General features: G+C 31.0%; 1 protein-coding gene across 3 annotated transcripts in view; it reads left to right on the top strand.

The window, feature by feature from the left end:
• hook (hook microtubule tethering protein) overlaps window positions 1–24,043 on the top strand; it is a 227,166-nt gene that overhangs the window by 96,694 nt on the left and 106,429 nt on the right. For all 3 annotated transcript variants that reach the window (XM_085809576.1, XM_085809575.1, XM_085809577.1), the window contains 3 exons: window positions 781–845; window positions 19,217–19,300; window positions 21,696–21,738. In XM_085809576.1, coding sequence (XP_085665702.1) covers window positions 781–845; window positions 19,217–19,300; window positions 21,696–21,738 — 192 coding nt within the window. The remainder of the gene's footprint in view (window positions 1–780; window positions 846–19,216; window positions 19,301–21,695; window positions 21,739–24,043) is intronic.

The raw sequence follows: 24,043 nt of genomic DNA, 5'->3' as shown, positions 1-24,043 counted from the left end.
TTCTAATGTTAAAATACAAAATATGAATCAAAATCTAAGGTTTCTTAATTTTGTTTTTCATTGCTTGACTGAATAAAAATGTACCCCTAATAAAATATGTATTGTAAAAGGAAGCTAGTTACGAATAAATATATATTAACTAGATTTGGATTATTAAAAAATATATTTAATATGAGAATGAACTTTCGATTGTAAAATAAATTCTAATAAATTATGCTCTGTATTTGATAAAAAGTGTTTTAATAGATAGAGACATGGTCAGTGTGTGCTGCTAGATTGCAGATGTTTTGATGCAGTGAGTCATTTTCAATTTAATTGTTAAAGGACACAGTAACTTTAGTGTCTGTTTAGATATGACAGTTTCAGCAGAAAAACATTATATCTTCAATATTAAATAGCCTTAAAAATTTTTAATACAGTTTCCCAAGAATCTAAAATTTTAAATTTGTCAAATTAAACATCTCAAATTAAAAAAGAATAATTTATTCATAAAAAGACGTGTTTTCTGCTATGAGAAGCTTACTAGGAAACCAAAAGTAATCAGAATATTTTGAATAATTGTAAAGACATAGATTAACATTTTACATTGGGAATTATCTTCATCTCTAAAAATTTGAAGTTTTTATTATATCGTTTTGTTCTTACTAAAAAAGGAGGGTTTTGAATTGTGCTATCTATGGATGTGGTATGATTTGAGGTCTTTGTTAAACTTTTATGTGATTATTTGTGTTTTTGAAAATTTCTGTTAGTTTAATATATAGTAATTTTATATTGAATTAGGCAGAGATGAACTTAAAGCCAAGGTTGAAAATCAAAAGAAGGAAATTGTTGATCTCCAACAAAAAGTATGTGGCCATTTAAAAAAACCTTAATTTTTCATTATTTTCTAAATAAGAAATCTAATTCTTTATAATAAGTTCTAATAATTTCTTATAAATAATTCTTTATCCCCTCATGTAGTGAAAGAAATTTGCTTAAGGAACGTAAAATGTAATTTTTAAGTCTCTTACGTAATATGACAATTAAGACTACATGCAAACACAGATAATTCTGTCAAGTATTAATTTGGAAACAGTATCTAGTGTTGCTTTTATCAACTTACTTATTGTTGGTGATGGGCATTTAAGTAATAACCATTATGCAGTCATTGTAAATATTGAAACAATCAATTAGAAAATGATGCTGTGTAGTAGTTGTTGAATATATATTTTTTAATAGCTTAACATATTTCTATATTGTAATATGCCTCTTCATCATGATATTCTTGTTGTAAGCTAAGTCTTACCTGTCAGTGTCTAGGGGAACACATACATTAAATCCAAATGAATAATTAACTGAGTTTTGACGCTGATTATCAAAAAATGATTACACATATGAAACAGGATGAAAATATGTGTAAGATAACAAGTATTATACTGATGAAAATTCCATTATCCCATCTCTGCACAGAGTCTAACAGGTATGTCTTCATCTTGTACCACCTTCGTGTTCTCTCTTGGTTTCGTTCAGTGCCGTGGTATGTCATCTGTCTGCTGTGGAAGATGTCATCGTATATATCCCATCCATTCTGACAGCATGTGTCCTCACATGCTGGAAAAAGTGAATGTTGTCAGGGAATATGAAAAATTTTAAGTGAAAAAGAGAATTTTAGGTTGCAGTGAGAGAAAACCTTTGGATTATTCAGTCAGCCATCTTCAATCTAATATTGTTGGAGTAAATCCCATATGGATACATCTTCTTAAATGTTGTCTACTTTAAAGCCTCTTTGTAAACGTGTTTCATCTTTAGACTCCTCTTGATTTTTCTTAATAATGGTTCATGTCTTTATCTGTACCTTTAAAACAAATAGTCTGTCAAGTTGGGAAAAAGTCTTAGTGCAGGAATCGTCAAAATTGGTGTTGCAAAATCAGTATAAAATTATTATTACCGTATTTGACGGCATATAAGATGCACTTTTTTTCCTAAATTTCGTCTCAGAAAAGTTACCCGTGTCTTATACGTAAAGGACGCAGGTTAACTTTCAATACTGAATGCTATTTTTAGCCCGGATAAAGGCCTAGACACACATAACTTTTTCTACATCTACATGTGTGTGGCCTTCTAAATAAGGGTGCATCTTATGCCGTGAAATACAGTATTTTAATTTTCTTCTTGGATCTTCTGAATCTGCTTTTTTGCTTCATTTTTCTCTCCTTTAGTTTCTTCTGTTCCATTTTTGCTTTCTGCATCCAATTGTCTTTGTCATCAGATTTTACAGCAGCCTTCCAATTTTCAGCCTTCTCCTTTTCTTTGAGGGTCTCAGCAGATTCTGCATTTTCAGTAGTTTCTTTTGCTTTTTGATTTCAGGGGGTTGCTACTGAATTTTTTTTAAGACTTGGCATTTGATTAGTCATCTTTAGCAACTGACACTTCCTCGGAAAAGTGCTTTTCTTTCATAATCTCTTTCTATGGTGGCATCTTTCCTCAATGGCTTCAAATCTGATTATGTTGTTTCCTTGATTTTCCTCTTGCACTGATTCATTGTTGATGGAACCTTTTTCATTCACAGAGGAATGAATATCACTTGGGGTGCAATCAGAATTCACTATTAGAGTATCATTCACTTTGACTGTAGATCACTGTTTGATCACATATGTATCGAGAGGCATAACTTCTTTAGGTAATGAATGAATAATTTAGCCAGTGTGTAAGCAATACAGTTTGCTCTATATTTTTCAATTTTCTTTCAACTTTGGAATAAAAAAAAAATTATTTCAAATGCTGTTCACTAAATTTTGTATCAAAATGACCTTATTTATGTGCATCTTCAACTACCTCAATTTGCATGATTTCAGGTGCTACCAGTACATCAGTTCCATCCACCATTTTGTAAAATATGTCATTTTGTAACCAATAATCCTCTCATGGCTTAGACTTCAAAGCTTCTTTTATAGCTTCCTTCCGTATTTGATTGGTTTCTTGAGCTTGAATAATCGTAAATGTTACCCAGTCTTGAATTCTGTACATACAGGGTTTCTACTCATTGTTGACCATGCTACATGTAGGTACCAGATCTGTGTTCAATTGTAATCTTGTATTAATGCCAATAAAGATATTTTAGTACAAATGTCTTCCTTGCAGATAGTTTGTTTGAACATATTGCAATCTCTCACAAAATTTTAAATAGAATGCCTAATATGCAAACTCTAAACTTTTTGAGAGCCTCTACTCTTTAGCTTTTAATTAGTAGCTTAAAATTTATATTTGATATCTGTCGTCTTCGATATATGCTTATATTATAAATTGGATACATCGGGTTATCAGTTCTAGGTTTAGCAAGACTTTAACTCTAGACTCTTAACTACATCATTGTGGTATTTCCATTTCTGCTTTCAGAATATGAATACACAAATCAGGTTTAGGTGACAAGATGCATTTATATTTGTTGAAAGCATAACATTCTTTATCTTCAAATTTAAAGTCCTGATCTACTTTGACATGAAGAAACCAATTTTTCAAGTCTGTTAATCAACTGATGTAATATATGCTGTTGGCGATTCTAATTTATCAGTAATGTCAATTAATGGCAACAGAAAGTGATTGTGGATTAATTTTTATTCAGTAGTCTATGTATAACCGATACAAGCCATTTTTCTTTTAGTTTAATACAACATCACTTGAGTAATCAGAGCACTTTATTGAATATTTATTGGTTTTATGATTTGTTTATCTAATCACTCAAAAATCTGTTTATCACTTTCATGCTGCTCTTTGGGGGAGAAATGTCTCGCTGCATAATAGATTGGAAACTTGTCTGTCAACATCAGTCTCTCTTCAGAGTAGATGATTTTTTTATATTATTCGTATTATAATTCCATTACTAATCGCAATATTTCATCACTAAGGATTGCATTTTTAATATGGCTAAAATCGATTTCCTCATCATTGTACAGGGTTTGTTTTTATTTAAAGGCCTTAGATTTTCTGGAAACAATTTTTGGTCTTTAAAAAGTCATTAATTTCAGTAAAAATCAGCAAAATGTTCTTAATTTTACCAATCTGACTCTGTTTTTTTAGACTGCCATTTTGAGTTTTTGAGTGTGAATTAACATTTTGAGGAATATTTATTGCTGATGCATGGACAAATATGTATCTGATGGGTTAACATTTGAATTCCTTCTTACTTAATATAAATGGTGGAGCAAATTTTCCTTTTTTTTGGGATATGAGTTCTTTTATTATACAACACTAAATCTGGTGACTTATCAACATTCTAGTGATTTAAAGACCAGGTGGCATACAAAATTTTATTTGGAGATCTGAGAATTTTTGTTACAAACATTGATAAATATGACAAAATAATTATAATATATTAAAATTATATTTAAGAAATAACATTGAGATAAAACATTTTTATCTTCTGCTGCATTTTAAAGTGATATTACTTTCTGTTTTGGTGACTTGTGGTGACTGGTGGAATATTTTGATTCTGAAAGATAAAAAATGTAATAAATGTTCCAAAACACAGTTTCCAAATCATATCTTAGAAACAACAGAATGCTACTGTAATTATTAAAAAATTAATATAATTTGTCTTTCATATTTTTTCATGATAAGATTTTACCCCCCCCCCCCATGTAATTATTTTGGAATGCTTAAATGTTTATCAATTTTCTTTTGAAAATTCACTTCACGTTTCTCTTTTCTTAATTTATTTCAAAATTCTTCTGGCTTTTTACTAATTTTTCTTTTGGATTTTAGACCTTGCACCTTGGAAGATTTAAAGGCAAGATTTATAGACCTACAATTTCCAGGACAATGTGATGAAATAAAAAGTGTCTTCATGGTATTAACACATATGGGACAAATTTTATAGGGAATGTATGATGAATTTCTTATCCATTGGAGAATTTTTTAAGAGCAGTGAAAACAAAATTATTTTAATTTTCTCATTTTGATCTCAGAAGTTTTTCTCTTAATATGTTTATCTTCCATCTATTTCTTATCTTTTCACTAGACATTGAAGCAATCAAAGAAAGCATGGAAATTGTAAACTGACATATTAAAAGATTCAACTTATATGTCTCAGTGCACCATACATATCTTTGTGTTTGCTGCAAATTCCAAAAATCTTGGTATCTAAGTTTTGTTGCTCAGTGGTTCACTAAATTCTAAAAATTCTCCCACAATGGCTCTGGCACCAGCCCCTGGGCTTATATCATTTCATATTGTTAAAGAAATAAAAGTGGCAGTTTCTTCTATGCATTCTAAATACAATTAATTCTGCAGAATAACATATGTGTAATTAAATTTCAAAGTTCTGAAGTTAATAAAAATTGATTTTATAAGCAGAGTTATAATTGTTCAAAGGTGCATTATTGAAGCATTAGCAAATTAGAAGATGTAGCGGAAAGTAGTGGAAACCTTGATTTGTTTACTGAAACAAACTTCGAAAAGGTGCTGAAGAGAAGGAAATTGATGCAAATTAGTCAAAATATCTGCAAATTTTCAAACTAAAAAGACGTATAAGTATTTTGTTGCACTAATATCACTTTAGAATCAATATCATAAATTTTAACTGCTTTAAAATGTTAAGAGCTTTTTTAATGGGTATTCTTTAGAAATAAAGAAAAAAATTTTATTTTAACCATGTAAATCTGTTATGACTAAGGATATCTAACTACTTAATTTAATTATTTGTAACTAGCTGCTCACCTGTAGAAGTAATCTCTACATGCTAAGATGAATAATTGCCTTCTCTTAATCCTTATTTTGGATATGCCACTTGACACAAAATTTTCATAAACCTCTGAATAGAGTGTTTGTGATGAAATGACAAGTGAAGGGAAAAAAAAACCCCATTATAAAGCTAACCTAGTAAAATTTAAATAAAAATATCAGTAATCTTTAAAATATGTGGGTCTATAATAAATGTAAAATATAAATGTTTCTAGGAATTTTAAGTTTATACTAATTGAAAAAAATTATGAAGTTAATTTTATTCTTGAATTTATTTTATAATTAAGTTAAATATTAGATTATGTTTAATAGTAATGCACTGGATAGTTGCCATGAATGTAATCTCAACAATTTGAAGAAGAAATATGTTTACCTATTACCATGTCCAACATTACTGCCTCACGAGTAACTAAGTTACGACACTAAGTATACATGGTGAGTAACAGAGAGACAGTTGTAGGCTTAATTTCAATCTTGAAACCGGATGGGCAATTTTACCTGTCTACCATAATGGGTTTGGGCTGTAAGAGTTTTGCTGTTATTCATAGGTTGGGAAAAGTTTTCGCTTGAATGTTTGTTAGTTTTGCTATCCACAATCACTTTGTCAGGAACAGCATCAGAATCAGTAGCAGGCGTTAGTCTGTCAACAGAAATATTAACTGTTTTGCCTTTAATAAGCAAAGAAAATTATTACTCATTTCTGTCAGATACTTGAAATGGTTCGGTATAAGTTGTTTCAAGTGACCTTTTTCACTTTATCTGTTCTCACGAAAACATGCAAGCATGACTTTAAATCTTTGTGGATAAAAACTTCCTGATGGGTAGCATGCCATGTTTTTATCGGTTTTAAGTTATCCATGTAGTTTAGGAGTTTACCCACAAAGGTAGCAGGGTCAACTTTGAAATTGGGTGGATCAAAAACTTCACCAGGTAAGTTCAGTGTTTGTTCCATATATCATTTGGGCTATCGAGTGATTTGTGTCACATCGTACAGCAGATCTAAGACCCAACAGAACTGTTGGTAGTGTTTCAGTCCATTGAGCATTATTATGTGCTTTTATAGCAATCTTCAATGTTTTATGAAGCCTCTCAATTTTTCCATTGCATTGGGGATGGTACGCTAGTGTGAAGGACTTTAGCCCCACATATTATGGACAAACTCCTTAACAACTGTGACTGAAACTGTGTTCCTTGATCCGTAATAATTTTATATAGGATGCCAAATCTGCAAATCAAATGCTCATAAAAGACTTGCTTACAACTTCTGCAGTGATATATAGTATTGGGACGACTTCCATCCAGCCTATAAATCGGTCGATGCAGGTTAAACAATATACATACCTATTTGAAAGGGGTACTGGGTCGATGAGATCGATATGCATTATACTGAAACGGGTATCTGGTTCTGGATATTTCGCAGATTTAGATTTGGTGTGAGTAACTTTGCATTTTTGGCATCTGATACGTGCTTGGCCCAATCTTTTATTTGTTTTTTCATTCCAGGCCACACAAAACTAGCAGTCATCTGTTTAATGGTAGATTTAATGCTAGGGTGTGAAAAACCATGAATTTGATAAAAAAGTTTTCTCCTGAAACTAGCTGAAATATAAGGCCGAATTTTCTTTTGTAAGGTATCGTACCATAAAAGTTTTGAAGTTGGAAGTATGGACTGGCTAAATTTAAGTGTGGTGTCTTTTTACATTATATCTTTCAGTTATAGATCTGTACTTTGGTCTATGGCAATTTGTTCATAATCACTAACAGAGATTCGTATCTGCAGCCACATTTTCTTGTCCACTAATATACCAGATATCTGTAGTGAACTGTGAAGTGTATTGTAGTTGACACAGTGGTCTCGGGGATGCTTTATAATTTTTTTTTTTTTTTGCTTAAAGGCAAAGGTCAATGGCTTGTAATCCATTACAATTACAAATTCTTTACCTTCTAGCATATACTTGAAAGGTTTCACTGAAAGGTGAAACCTTTCAAGTTATATGCAAGTATATTTCAAGTATTGTAGGTGCTGTAAGATTTCTGAGCATCATTCAATTTCTTTGAATAGAAAGCAGTCGACCTCCAGTTTCCTGCTTCAAATTGTTGTAGTACCGAGCCAATAGCCCATTCTGATGCATCTGTGCACAATGAAAACGGAAGTCCAGGTGAGTTGAAAAATAAAAGGGCAACAGTAGCTAAATCATGCTTGCATTTTTCAAATTGTATTGCCTCCTGAGTCCATGAGACTTCTTTTACCCTTCAAACTCATGCAGTGGTGCCTGTGTTTGAGCAGCATTTCTCAAATACCTGCAATAAAAATTTATCATACACAAGAAGGTATGCAAGTCTTGTAGGTTTACAGGCAGTAGGTATTCTAAGATGACTTGGACCTTGCTAGGCAGGGGACATCATTCTTTAGCAGTAATCAGATAACCCAGAAACTCAATTTGATCTATTCCCAGAATGGATTCGATACATTAATGCGAAGGCCAGATTTGCTTAGTCTTTCAAACACTATCTGCAGGTTTTGTGTTCATCTTCAGATGATGATGCTATTAGCACATCGTCTAAATATGGGAATAGAAAATCGAAACCGAAGGAAACTTCATTAATGAAATGCTGAAAGGTAGCCAGTGCATTTCTGAGTCCTAAATTCGACACTGAATTAAAATAACCCGGAAAGGGTAATTATGGCAATCTTTGGTTTTTCTTCTTAAGCGATTGGTATCTGATGCTATTCTTTTACTAGATCAATCTTTGAAAATATCTATTTACCCTGCAAGATAAGATGAAAATCTTCGATTCTGGTAATCATGTAATGGTCAGCTATTTTTTGGTCATTTGAGCATCTATAGTCCCTGCAGGCTGTAACTGTTAACTGTTCTATCCTTTTTACTGGCTAAATGTAGGGGATTAGCCCATTGAGACTTTGTTGGTCGAATGATTCCCTTCTCCAATATGAATTGAAATTCTTGCTTGGATAAGGCAAGTTTTTCAGGATCGAGTGGACGGCTCATGAATGCACAGGCACCCCATTGTTATGTGATGCTTCACATCATGTTTATTTGTGGTACTGAAAACATATGGCTTAGTTAAGTCTGGGTAAGATTTAAATAATTCATAAAACTGTGATTTATGGTGATTTATGGTTATTTTTCATTGCTGATATGTTCATCTGAGATAGACCTAACTCCAGCTTTTACAGATAACTGAGTAACACCATCGATCAATTTTCTGTTATGAATATCAATAAATACAGTACAAAGTCTTTCATCCGAACTCGTCGTGACTTTCTGGATTAGGGGCGTTTCTGAATTATAGATCATCAATTTAAATCTGCCAAGATGGCATGCAGAAATTATAAAATTAAAAATATGAAACCGTAATTTATGAAACAAAGAGCAGTTATGATGTAAAGGGTATCAAAATTTACAAAAAAAAAAGCTTAATATTTATTTGTTTACTTTATTAAACATTTCTTTCAATGTAAGTTGTATAAGTTGCTTCATTTTATGTGCTAATACTTTCTCTTTAATTCTGTAAACAGACATAATTTCTTGTTCAGTTACAAAGTTCCTCTGTTCAAGTCCTATAATTGCTGTGCTGAGAATACCGACTAACTTGTCAATCGAAATTTTTTTCGTTTTCACTAGCCTCTCTGTCACTTTCTTCATGCCTTTTTTTTGCAGCAATTCCACTTTTTGTTTGATGGGCATCAAAGCATGCTTTCGCTTTGTAGATCCTTTGGCAGCTCCAGAATTGGAATCTCTTTTTGACATAATCGAAAGTTCAAGCTTACTTTTTATAAAATTGCTCTGTCTGCAAAAATAATAAGCTGGATCCAATTAGAAGATTAAGGAACAACACAATCTGCAACATTAACTGAAATAGATAATTAGATAATTTTAGATAATTTTAGCCTAGCTTATACTGTCCGTTATACATGCATGTGTAAACATATTATGCACATGCATAAATGCATATGCGCATGCATAAACGCTATGCATGCTCAGAAAGTTTGTAGCTTTGAGGTCCGGATTATGGACATCCGAATTAAAGACTTTGTACTGTATTTGAAAATGATTTAGAAAAATAAGCCCCAATGATACCTTTATTAACTTTGCCAACGATAAATGGCCAATGAAATTGTCATTTGAGTCCGAAGTCAAGATTTTTTGTTGTAGTTGCTGGGATCAGGATACGTTGGCTCCACTGTCCACTAAAAACCGTAATCCTGATTTTGTGTTTGGTGACATATAGTCGGAATTTGCGGCAGTTATTGCTTGTAATAGAAGTGGCTGTGGAGTTTACTGCTGATTTACGTTTCTCGACTGTTTCCATTCACAAGGTTGTTTACATTTTTCAAGATAGCATTTAGTGCCAAATTTAAAATGGTAATAAAAATATTTATCTTTTTCATCAAATATCTTTCTTGACCTTAAACTTCTGCAGTTTGTAATGAAGTTGCAAATCTATGGTTTGGACTTCTTGAGACTTGTTGGACTTCCGTGGGAATTGCCAGCTTGACCGCCTGGTCATGCTGCCGTTGTGGAGCTCTAAATGAGGCAATTTTTAGTTGTAGTTCTTCTACCACTGTATTTTTGCTGATGGCAGCCGATTCCTGACGGCCGCCGATTCCTGACGTGAGCTTGTTTCCACAGCTCTATCAGCCATTTTAGCCAACTTATCTAGATTCTTGTTGCTAACCACTAGAATTTTTTTCACAGCTTCTGGAATCTTTTCCAGCCAAAGAGCTTGCAAAATATCTTCCGACATGTCTACTCTCCAGAGATTTCGTTCTGAGAAGGAGTTGGCTGGGTTTCATGTCGCCAATTCCAACCTGGTGAGCATACATTTAATACGGTGATTTTCAATTTCCTTAAAAGTGTTGAGTAATTGTTCCTTAGCAGGTGAATATTTGTTGTTTGTAGAGTCTCTTTCATATTCCAGATGTTCTCAATAAATCTGGGTTCTAATTGTGCGACCAAATAATTGAACATCATTTCTTCATTCTCGATTCCACTAATTTGAAATTGGGCCTGTGTCTGTCTGATAAAACCACATATCAGGTCTTTTGACCCGAGACAGTGGAAGTTTCATGCCTACCTTGCTAGCTTTGCCATTCGGTTGGGCAGTTTTATTGTCGCCCATGGCAAAACAAAATATTATCACGTATCATCCATTTCACCAAAATGTTGTGGCAATTATATTAGAAAGTTGCAAATTATTGTGTGTCTTTTACGTAAAATAGTATATACTCTAATTTGTATTAAATCTGTTAATATAAAGGCTAAAAAAATATCAAGACTTACCCTTTTGATGAGTTCTTTGATGCTGGATTACATTCTGGATAGCTGCTGGGAAAAAACTTAACGTCGTCTTTAATAAATCATTCATCAAGTAGAAATAATCATAGACATGACTTAGCTTTTCTTATATTGACATAATATAATTTACATTTTTAGTTTAAAAGGATAATCATTTAAAGAACAATATTCGATTGCAGCTGATTCAAAAGTTCCCAAAAATCGAGTTCAAGTTAAAGTTCTAAATAAAAATGCTGGTTCTGGGTTTTTCGTCTGGTTCCTATCTGTTGCCAAACCACTCGAATCAATAACTGTCTTCTTTTTCACCTTTTTTCTTTTACTGGAGTAGTTGCCATGTAAGTAGTCTCAGCAATTTGAAGAAGAAATATGTCTAGCTATTAGCATTTCCAACAGACCAATTAAATACATTAGCAGAACCAATAAGAAACATTTTTGTAAATACAAAATCTTTTGTAATTCAAATAATAGAAAAAATTTAAAAGATTCCTCTAGATTGGGAATGAATGATTTGACCAGATAAGTATCACTTCCTTGGGAATGAATGATTTAACTAAGTATGTATCAGCACCATTAATCCCAAACAGTTCCTAAAATGTCACTGAATTGTAATGCAATGTTAGAATGTGTCATGTTTTGATCAATTGGATTATGTGTGGGAGGTGATTCTGGCTTAACAGAATTATCGTTATCAGAACCGTGAACTCTTTTGTTTTAAGGTACCTCATCATCATTATCAAGTTTGGGTTGCAAAAGTTTAAAATCACATACACTCTTCAGTATTAAATCACAGTTTTAATCAGCATTTTACTCATAATTAAGATAAAAAAAAATTAGACTCAGAAATTAAAATGCTTGTGTATAATGTCTAAAGTAGTTTGATTGATTTCAGCTACAGTAAAATCACATGGAAAAACAGAAAAGTTACACAATCTAGATATTTTTCTTGTCACTTACAGTTCCAAACATAATGTGATAGAAATGCTTGAAAGAGTTTGTATAACCAGTTCTTAATGATTCAGTAATTCTATGAATATAATTAAGCATATTCATCTCGCTTAATAATGCAGTTCAGTATTCTTAATGAATAGCAGTGTGAAAACAAGTGAGTGGAATATAAACTTAAGCTTGAAGACTGTTACAGTGTTATGATTATTAATTCCTTATTTCTTGTGTCCAAGGCTTATTTGGAGATGAACCCAAAATGTGGAGTTACTCTTCATTGTGATATTCAGATAGAATAAGGCTTAAGGTACGTTTCCACTGCGGTGCGCATGCGTTTTTCCAATCAGTGAGCGAATTCACTTTAATTGACATCTGCAATCCAGTCGATGTGCGGTGACGGATGACGTACAGGTGGAGTTCAACAATGTTCAACTTTTATCCATATGTCTGCGGATGCATTGAGGTTACGTGGTAAAAAAGGAGCAGTCGGGTGTATTCACCAAAAAATAATGGCGGCAGAAGTAGCGATTAACGCTTGCTTAGGGAAATAATGTTTTGCTAAAAAATACTTATTTCTGAATTAACATTATAGCGAGTAATCTGCGTGCTGAAAAAGTCAGCAATCAGCGAATTTAGTTAAAAAAATATAAGAAAAATAAGATAACTGCAACTACAGTACTTGTTTGCAGATAAAATCAGGCATTCAAGAAATTCAATTCAAGAAAATCAGTGGCAAAAGTTATAATTTCAAGTCTATGAAATAGTAAAATTTGTCCTGACAATTATTTCCTAGTTCTGCATACACATTTACCTTTAATGAAAATGAATGTCTGACTATATCGAACTGCTATAGCAAATCAGATAGAGCATTAAAAGATTTGTTATTTTTTTCTTTTGAAACAGGTAAAAAATAAAAACGTTAATTATAAATTACATTTAATAGCCTTTTAAATATTCCACTGCATTAAAGAGTATGTTAAATTTGTATTTCTCTATTTATAAATATATCTTTTTGGCTAACATATATTTGTAAGCACATGAAATATATTTTTAGCAGCCCCGTTTAGCTTCAATCGGAACGCCACTTTAAAAGATAATTTTTTTTAAATGTACTAGGAGCTGAAGAACAAACTCTGATGAATTTTTTAGACGATAGCACACTGAAATACGACCAAAAAATTTAGTTTTAAGAATTGATTTACTTGATCATAAGCCAAAATATGCATAACATTCTTGTGTGATGCTAGCTTGGTGGTGAAGCTGACGGTCATGAGTTCGAATCCCATATGCTTTTTCCACCCTGTCTGCAACTTTCTTAGCTTTTTGTACCAATTTGATTTATATCCGTGTTTTATAATTTATTTCTATTATTATATGCATTAAATATAATGTTTTATTTATGCTCTTATTTATTTAAATTTTCCCTGCAAAAAATTTTCAAAATTATATAATACAAATTTAAAGCATACATTTTACATATATATTTGAATTTAACAAACAATCTCTGTTCATAAAAAGCAAATTTAAATTAATTAAATTTAAATGAAATTTAATGCAAACAAAGAAATGATTAATTATTGCTGCGAACTAATCTACAATATCATTTAAATTCTGAGAGCATATGTAAATCAAGTGCAAGTATCAGAATCCATAAATAAATATATAATTCCAAAAATTTGTTAATCCAAAAAATTTATAAAAATGCATAAGTTAATAATAGGATAAATAAATTTTTGGAATTATATATTTATTTATGGATTTTGACCCTTGCACTGATTTACATATGCTCTCAGAATTTAAATGATATTGTAGATTAGTTCGCAGCAATAATTAATCATTTATTTGTTTGCATTAAATTTAATTTAAATTTAATTAACTTTAAATTTGGGTTTAACGAACAGAGAATGTTTGTTAAATTCAAATTTCATTCCTTGCAGCAATAGCAGAAGAGAATTATTTAAATGTAATTTAACTTTACTATTTATTCTTTTGAAACCCTGTACACACACACACACACATATATATATATATTTGTTTCACTTTTATGTGAATGTACATACATACGCTCAGACTTTGGGATGTTTACGGCTCTAAACTTTCATTACCAATTAACATGAGACAGTATTAATGTCCTAAATATTTTTTTAACAAAAAATTACTATAATAATTGCTTTTAAATTCAGATCTCTCCAGCAGAAGTGCAGGAATTAATTAAATATTTCCATTTTCTTTACCTAATGTGTGTATATATAAAGAGAAAAAGCTTATGTTTATAACTTCTATAAAAAGAGATATGAATTAAAAATTTTTAAATTAAAAATAATATTTTATGGATTATGCATAAAATATAACTGCCCATAGTTCATTTTAAAACAAACGAGATTTCTAATAAATTATCTAGCTATGACCCTGAAGTCAGTGGTATACAAGCAAAGCAAATTTTGTATAAATATTGTGAACATTTCTTTACAGTTGCTCTGTATTTTTAAAGTACCAACTATTTTTTAATTCTTTTAACATTTTTATTTTATTTATTTATTTGTTTATTTTTTCAGTAACAGTACATTTAGTTTTAATTATATATAAAGAGTTGCCAGCTCTCCCGATTTAGGCGGGAGACTCCCGATTTTCGACCGCTCTCCCGCCAACCCGATTTACAATATATTTCTCCCGACTTTTTTTTATTCTTAATATTTCTCACGATTTTTATGGAACTTGGCTTAATACTTCGTTTTATGAACAAAAAAAAAAAAAAAAAAAAAAAAAAAAGGTGATTTTGGACGTCTGAAAGCAACTGAATTTTCTCTAGATTATATCTAAAATGAAACCTTGCGAATCGGATGAGAATTTCTGCTTTGTGATTGACAGCATACGTATCCAGCAACGTCGTTCTCCAGTTGTCCAATGGGCATCGAGCTCCACTGCGTGTCATCTGGCATATATTAGCCAATGAGCACAAAGCAAGCTCAAGGTCGTTGGCCGTTCTTTGGATGTTCATTCGCTATTTCGTTTATCTTGTCCTGAGTTGTGTAGTTGTGTGAGTACACGTACGTGCCTTTAGGAAATAGTTTTAGAAATTATCGTCTTTTGATATGTCTGCGAGAAAGGTGAAATACTCGTGCACGTTTCAAAAATCGTACACAGTTGACTTTCCTTCCATTATTTCTTCAAGGAAATGTAATAAATTTGCGATGTGTACCATCTGTCGTTGCGATTTTTCGATTTCGCTTCGTGGAAGGGCAGATGTTCTCAAACATGTGCGTACACAAAAACACAAGGACAACATGAGTTGTTTTGAAAAAATGAAAAATTAAATTTTTCTTCGGAAACAAAAAACCAAAAAGTGATTAATGCAGAATGTCTGTTCTCTGCCTTTTTACTAGAGCACAACTTGCCACTGAATGCATCGGATCACGCTGCAGCTTTATTTAGAAAAATGTTTCCCGATAGTGAAATCGCTAAGAAATACTCAAGTGCAAGGACCAAAACAGGTGCAGTTGTTAAAGAAATGGGTTTGAAAAATAAATCTTCAGTTATTGATTGCATTAAAACAGCTCCGTTCTGCCTCTCTACGGATGGAAGCAATAATACCAATTCAAAACTGTATCCAATTGTTGTTTCTTTTTTTAATCCAGAGTCTTCAGAAATTGAGTGCAGTTTACTTTCTGACCCCACTTTAGAAGGACATTCGACAGGCTTTAATATAGCACAGCTAATTATTAAAACTTTAAAATAAAATGCAGTCCCTCTGGATAATTGCTTAGCGCTTGGTGCCGATAATGCACCAGTAATGGTAGGCTTGAAGACTGGTGTTGCAGGCATCTTAAGAAAGGCAAATTCAGATTTGCAGATTATGAGGTGCACCTGTCACCTCTTAAATTTAGCAGCTGAAAAAGGGGCAGCTTCTTTACCATTAAATGTGGATGAACACATTGTTGATATTTATTATTATCTTGAAAGGAGTTCTAAAAGAAAGGAAAAATTGAAACAGTTCCAATAGCTGCATAATACTGAAATGAGAAAAATTTTGATTTTTTGTAATTTCTGCATCATTCAGCAATTCAACTGGCAGTTCTCAAAATAATACTGCAAAATATAAGCGTAAAGCTGATACAAATTTCTCTCAAAATAAAATTAAAAAAAAAAAAATAAAAAAAAAAAAAATTTGCTCAACACACGAAACATTTTCCGATTACTGTAAGTTTATCTTGTGAAGAACGAATATTTATGGTTTTTTCTTTGGACCTTAACAAAGCTTTTTGCTTTTTTTTTTTACAATTCATTTTGCCATCATTCGATGTTCTGAACACAATTCTACAAAGCAGAATTCCATTAATTCATGTTTTGCAATCAATGATTTATGATCTGTTTAAAGACATTTTATCAAAGTTTGTAAAACCAGTCTGTGTTTTGTCTTGTAATTCTATATATGATGTGATTTATGGTGAAACAGAAAATCAGAAGGAAGATGAAGATTTGGTAATAGGAGCTGTAACTACAAAAGTAGTGGAAGAACTTTCAGAAAAAGACAAAAATAAGTTTTATCTTCATGTTAGAAGTTACTTCTGTCGAGTATGTGATTACATACTACATAAATTTCCAGTCAACGATGAAGTGATTTTGCATGCTAAAGTTGCTGATGTTTCTGCTCTAGCAAATGCATCTTTTTTTGATATAAGGTACTTTTTGAACACATTTCCTGTGTTACTTCGTTTAGTCATGAAAGATGATGATATTGATGTTGCTACTGATATACTGCAGTCGCAATTTTGCAGTTTACAATTAGAAAACTTGGATTAAGTTATAAAATCAGCTAGGATTGACACCCAGTGGAGGTTAATTGGAAAATTGAAAGGTGCTGATGGAATTTTAAAATATAGTGAACTCTCTAGAATTATGTTGGCCATCTTGACAGTTTCCCATAGTAATGTTGAGTGTGAGAGGATTTTCAGTGTTGTTGCAAAAACGAGGACTAAATTTAGACCTAATATTAGTGATGACACATTAGAAAAACTTCTATTAGCGAAAGCAGGCCTACGTGGCAATTGCTATGAACAAAATTATGAAATTTCTTTCTTAACGAGAGCAAAATCTGCCGCTGTCCATAACATTTGTATGAAAACTGATTAAAGTGCCTTTTTTTTTTTTTTTTTTAAAGATGAAAGCAATAAAAATGTTTTTTTTGTCTAAGGTATTTTTGTTTTGCTTGCATTTAAGACTTAGTAACTATTTAAAGTTAATTCATTATTAAAAACTATATTTTTATCATTTAAAAAGTCTTTTTAACATTGTGAAAAATCTCCTGATTTCTTAAAAAAAAAATCTCCTGATTTTTGAGTGTCATAGGTTGGCAAGTATGTATATATATTATTTCATTAATATTAAAGGCTTCTAGAAATGCAAAGAAATTTTTAAAATTTACTTCAGCTTCTATGCAATTAGTGATGTTCATAATATGCATTATAACCTTACTTATCTTAAAATTGCTACCGTACTTTACTTTCACAGTTCATAAGCAGAAATAAAAATTTTCAATAACATGGAATTTAGTAAAGAAAACTTTTCTGCATTTTACGTCAGGATCCATATCAAATCAAAAACAAACAATACTTGCTTAAGCAAGAAAAATTCAGACGTTCAGCATCATAACTCGTGAACTGCTTGTTTGGTGCCAAAATATTACAGTGACAACTAGCGGCAGAAAATGAAAATAATCTACGGATACGCAGCAGTGGAAACGCTTGTGCGGATGCTGTAGGTGTGTCTTCAGTTGACGCAACGAGTTCGTACGCAGTAGTGGAAATGGGCCTTTACCTTTCAGTGTCTAGAGGAATGCATGCACAAAATCCAAATGAATAATTAACTGAGTTTTAATGATGTTTTTCAGAAAATAACACATATGAAACTGGAATAAAATAATATATACAGTGTGAGAAGTATATTGAAGAGAAGTCCATCGTTCCATCTATGCTCAGCGTCTATCATGCCCATCTTTGTGTTCCTCACTGGCTCATCTGTCCTCATTTGTCTTCCTTCAGTCATGTAGTTTGCTATCTATCTGTCATGATTAAATTTTTGCATTTTTCATCTCTCGTAAGTGCCACTTAGGATATGTATTAGATTCATATATAGCATTGTTCTAATACAGGTATTTTGACACAAAATTGGACTTTTTCTGAAATAGCATAAACATTTTTTTTTCAATATTTAAATTTTATGACACAAATTACACCAAACTACCAAGTTTTCTAAAAATCGCACGAGTAGTTTTAAAAAAATTAGCTCTCAAAATTTTAGCTCCTCCATGTTAAATGAATTTGGTATATATTTATTAATCTCTCTCTTTTTTTTAATTAAGCTAATTTGATACTTCCTTTCACATTTCTAAATTTAGGTTCATTTCAAATAAAATTCACCCATTTTTAATGGTTTATTTTTAAAATTTGTATTTTTAAATAATGTTTAAAAATTTTGAATTGTAATCTATAAAATTTTTTCCATGACTGTAAAGTAGATGTATTTCCAAGCATACCTGCAAAAAATTAGTTTTTTTATTCAAAATTTCTGAAGATACAGGTGAATTTATACATTAGCGAGTTTTAGAATTTAGCATATGTGTTAAAAGTGATGACAACATCAAATGTGGTTTAGGCACTTTGTTAAAATTATTTGAAAGTAAGAACGATGTGACTTTTTTTTTCTGATCATGCACATCGTAAAAAGGTAAAGGAAAATAGGTTGCCATGTATTAAGAAGATTGCCACGTGAATTTGTTTTGGCACAAAGTGAAAAAAAAGTGCGCCAAGATAAATTTTTGAATTTCTCCGTAAATTTCGCATCAAATTTTTACAAAATTTAATATTTGGGCATAATTTGAGTTGTAGAATCAAGATATGGAAAAAAGTGTCATGGTATTTCACAAAAAGTCCGATTTTGTGTCAAAATACTCATATTAGAACAATGCTATATGTAAATCTAATATCTGTTCTAAGTCACACTTTCGAGACATGAGCACGTAATTTGAATTTCGTCAAATGGCCCAGTAAACTGTATAGATAGAACTGTCTTTTTTTGGGAGGGGGCACAGTGTATATTAAATCTAAATTAAAAGTAATAAAATTTTTGTATGTGTTATTTTCTTACTGAAGCAGTATCTTGGAAATCATAAAGTGTAAATTAGAGCACTCTGCGTTAGTTTGGAATATGATAACAGTAATTTTTAATTTTAAATTTAGAATGAAGAACTTCAAAGGCTTGCTGAAGAATCACAATCTATGAAAGATGAACTTGATGTTCTTAGGCATACATCTGATAAAATTGTAAGTTTAATATTTAGTTTCTATGAACACTTGATTTATTACAGTTGTTACATATTGTGATTTTATATCACTCTGTTTGAATTAAATAAATTGTTTTGAAATGTGAATTAGATGAGTTTACCTTTTGTGAAATATTTTAAGTTTCATCTGTGGTTTGTATGTTTCAGTTAAGCCATGCTATTTTAGAAGAGAATTTTATCAGAATTTTTAATTGAATGCGCCTAAGTAACATAATTATGTCTTTATGATTCCCTCAGTAAAAATGAACTTTTGTGTAATTTTCTATTGTTTTATTTCTTTGAGTGCTAGTCATTTATTTTTAATAACCCATTTTGTGTTTTCTTTTTAAAGTACATTAATACATATTATGTTTTTCCTTCTTCATATAACAGTTATGGTATATGTTGCATTTTTTTTTTTTTTTTTTTTTGTCAAGTTATTATAACAAAGTTTTAGTCTGTATGTTCATAGAGTTTTATCTCAAATACAGTACAAAGTCAGAAATCCGGACTCGTTGGGACTTTGGTGCTTCCGGATTTGGGATTTTTCCGGATATTAGATCATCAATTTAAATCTGGTAAGATGGCATGCAGAAATTATACAATTAAAAATATGAAATCTTAATTTATGAAATAAAGAACAATTATGATCTAAAGGGTATCAACATTTACAAAAAAAAAAGTTTAATATTTATTTGTTTACTTTATTAAACATTTCTTTCAGTGTAAGCTGTCTAATTTGCTTCCATAAAAAATTCAAAAAGTTCTTTTTCTTTTTGCTTATTTCATGTACAGTTGAATTTCCAATGCCATACTCTTTGCATAATTTTGAGACGGATATGTCTTTATCCATTTTTTGTTTAATGGACATCGTAACATAGTTTCGCTTTGTAGATCCTTTAGCAGCTCCAGAATTGGAAACTCTTTTCAACATAATTGAAAGTTCAGCTTAGTTTTTATAAAATTGCCATAATAATAACAGTTTGCAAAAAATAATAAGCTGGATCAAACTAAAAGATGATTAGGGAGCAGCGCAGTCTGCTACATTAACTGAAATGCCTTCGAATCAGTAAAGATAATTTTAGCCTAGCTTAATAGCGTCTGTTATGCATTATTGGCTGTGTATCACAAGATTGGCGATGGAAGTTAAGTTGTTTTGCTAAATTTTGTCTTTCTTCTATTGCGTCTGAATTAAGCCTGAATTGTATTAGTTTAGTTATTTAATTTACGTACGTTTATTTCTTCCACATGTTTAAAATTAATATGAGTCCTGAATAAATAAACCCCCACATATACTTAAGGCTTTATCTAGGGTTGGCACTTTATAACCACCCGGTTTAGTCTCTGCGTGTCCTAAATTCTGCTACGAAGTACCTTCCAAAGTTCTAAATTTTCGTTGCACCTAAACTTTGGATCTCAGTGTCTGTAAATTACAAAATACTTCTCATGCCTTAATAATTCCAAAAATTTTGTCTTCCCTAAATTCTGCTGTCTGGTGCAGCCATATTTTGCTGCCGCTTCTGGGTTTAGAGTGAATAACAAATCAGTTATTCTGAATTAAAATAACACTAAATGTAATCTTTTGGCCTATGAGTTTCATTAACAAAATCTATTTTTAGCATATGAATAGAAATTTTTCTTGAATATTTCCTCTTCAACATTTCTTAGAGCATTTAAAAATCTATAATCGTCGCCAATCATAATGTTAGCATAAAAGGTTGCCATACTCTTGTTATTCAATTACTAATATAAAAAAAGTTTAGACATCACTGCACGATTTGTTACTGGAACTGTCGTGTATTGATAACATGTGGTGACCCACAAATTTATGCTTATGTGATTTTTTTTTCATAATGAAGTATTATATTTAGTACCTAAGTGAAATTAAGAATCATAATTTTTAAGGGAAAATCTCCACATGTTTTATTATGGAAGTAATAATCAAACGCGCATGCATAAAGCATATAAAAAAAAAAGTTTGTGGCTTTGAGATCTGGATTTTAGATTATTCCGGATAATGGACTTCTGGATTTCGGACTTTGTACTGTATTAGAAAAGTTGTTTTGCAAAGATTATCATTCTATTATTATATTCCATTATTGTAATTAATTATTTTAAGCTGTTATGAGGCTTTATGGCTATATCTCTTGTCAGTTTAATTGCTGAATATTTGTGTATGGAATAGTATTCCAAAACATTCTAAAATATTTCATTTTTATTAGTTTCTAATATGTTGCTTAACAAGCCAAATCTCACAAAACTGCTTCATTACTTTTAATCGAAATTTTCTTAATATTATTCATAAATGTACTTTTTAATGATGTTAATCTTAAATATATGCTTGTGTGTATGTACAGATATTGTTTCCAAGCTTATAGTTAATTTTTGTTTTTCAGAATGTGTATGAAGCAACCATAGAGTCTTATAAGAAGAAATTAGGTTTGTGTGCAATTATTGTACATTTATTTCTATATTTTAATTTATATACTTTCAGTTTAATAAAAGTAAAATGCAAATTTGCTGGCCACACATTTGAGTTTTCATGTAGCTACTGTGATTTTCTTTTGTGTCATACTTTGAGTTTTAACTGAATTTGATTTTTGTGTAATGTGTCAGATTTAGTACCTCTGTGGTTAACAACCGCTGGGAAAGTGTTTCTTCACACTGTTGGATAGTGACCCATCATTGAAAGAATGTGTAGTTGAAGCATTTTGTGTCAGTGAAATAAATATAAGTAAATCAATTGTGCAGTGAAGCACAGTTTTATGTCTTTCAAGGCATCATTAAAAAAAGACATGTAATTGAAATTTTAGTTCAGGATGTGATTTGTACATTATAGCTGTATAATTTTACTGTTATTGTTGTCATATAAAATTAATTTTATAATCATGCTTTTTATTTTTTTCTTATGTATACTAGTTAAAAAAAAGTTGACCTGTTTCATTTTTTAAATTGCAAAAATTCCATTGGTAATCTTTATAGATGGTAATGACAATTCCTTTACTTCAGTTGTTCATCTTGAATACATAATACTCTTTATGATGGATTTTAACATACATGCAGATTTAAATTATTTTCAAAGAAAAAATAACTTTACTGTTATTGAAAATGCCTTTGATTGTGAGCCCTAAACAAAGGACTATGAATTGAATTATACTTTTAAAATAATATTATGACAAAAAAGTTTCTGAGTGTCTCAGTGCAATAAAAAGGAGATAGGAATATTTATAAGCAAGGGCTTTCTTGTTATCTGTGCTACTTAAATGTTAATTCACAAATCTAGGTTTCAATTTTTTGACTGTGTGCAGTTTTCACATCATTAGGCAGGCATCATAGTTTATGTGTATTCTTCAAAAGTAATGTTTGTTCCCAAGTGATTACAATCCTCTTCATCAGTAATCACAATTTCATCATCCCTTTCTCTGTGAATTATTTTTATCTCATTTTGGATTTGAAAGATCTTTATTGATAAAAGCAATTTGTAATTGTATCTGATCTCTTGGATAGCACCTGAATGTGAAGAAGTTGCATTTTCAAAAATTTTAAGTGGTTGCAGGTAAATGATATATGCATTCAGGAATAGGAAAATTTTAGAGTTTTGCTATCTTATTGTTTTGTCACTTTCTTGAAGCAGTTTGTAGAAATGCCCATGGGAATAATGATACTATAGATGACAAGGTTTCAATACTTCTGAAACATCTAGATTTCTGAATTTGCTTTAATTAGAGATATCATTTTTTTCTCACTTGCGCCAGCATTTGCGCAGAGAAAAATAATTAATCTTTGTTATCTTGACTTCATTACACTGAGCCCTTCAAAGGCTAGTTTTAAGTATGAGGTGAAAGAAATCTTTTTCATTGATGTTAAAAATGCCTTTCAAATAACTATCCAGTTTGTTGGTTAAATTTTTAAATTTCTCTTTAGCGGATTTCTTTGGGTCACCTTTAGAACCCTTGCTCATGGTATGAGATTTTGTGGTGAAATTTAAAGTTATGCCTCTTCTAGGTGAGAAACAAATGCACTTCACATTCTGCTGCAAGGTTTTTCTTTCCCCATCGAATCTGAATTAGTATATTGTCCACCTGTGGTCAAGTGCATAAAATTGCTGAAAGCTGTTATTTCAAATCATGACAAACTGCATGGAATTTTTCTTGGTATGTAATGTGAATAGGAGCTAGTTTCCTTTAGAAAATTCTGTATGAAATCATACCTTCCCTGAAGGGGGTATTCATCATTATTTAACTTAACCATTAGCAAAGGTGCAATTGGAATATTTGATCTTCAACATTAAGTGAAAATTCAACAAGTCCTTATCCTCGGGAAATTTTTTATCTTAGATGTATAGCATATTTGATTGTCTGTAAGCTGGAGTCCCTTTTTGTTTTCAGCTTTCATGCAAGAATAAACAGTTTCTTTAATAATTCTATGTTTGTCAGTTTTGTGTTTTTGGGAAAGTCTTTAAAAATTTCAGTTTTAAAAGAATCAGTCTTTAAAGTTTCCATCTTTTATATATGCTTTTCAATGCTTTTCTTTTTTTTTTTTTTTTTTTTTTTTTCCTAGTCATTTTAATTTGGAAATTAGATTTAACCTCTTCGCTCCTGGCACTGGCAGAATGAAGATTGCCTGTGATCCTGAAGTGCTAGTTGCCACTGTGTTCCCAAACGTATTTTGCAATTAAACCTTATACACAAAAATAATTCCTCTAAAATTTTCTTTGTATCAAAATATTTGGATTCTTGCATAT

Source organism: Stegodyphus dumicola, chromosome X2 (genome assembly GCF_044657685.1).
Source record: "Stegodyphus dumicola isolate Sdum_Otavi_A_Nest chromosome X2, ASM4465768v1".
NCBI classification, from domain to species: domain Eukaryota; kingdom Metazoa; phylum Arthropoda; class Arachnida; order Araneae; family Eresidae; genus Stegodyphus; species Stegodyphus dumicola.
The sequence above is the reverse complement of the archived record's forward strand: the minus strand, read 5'-3'. Positions and strand labels throughout refer to the sequence as shown.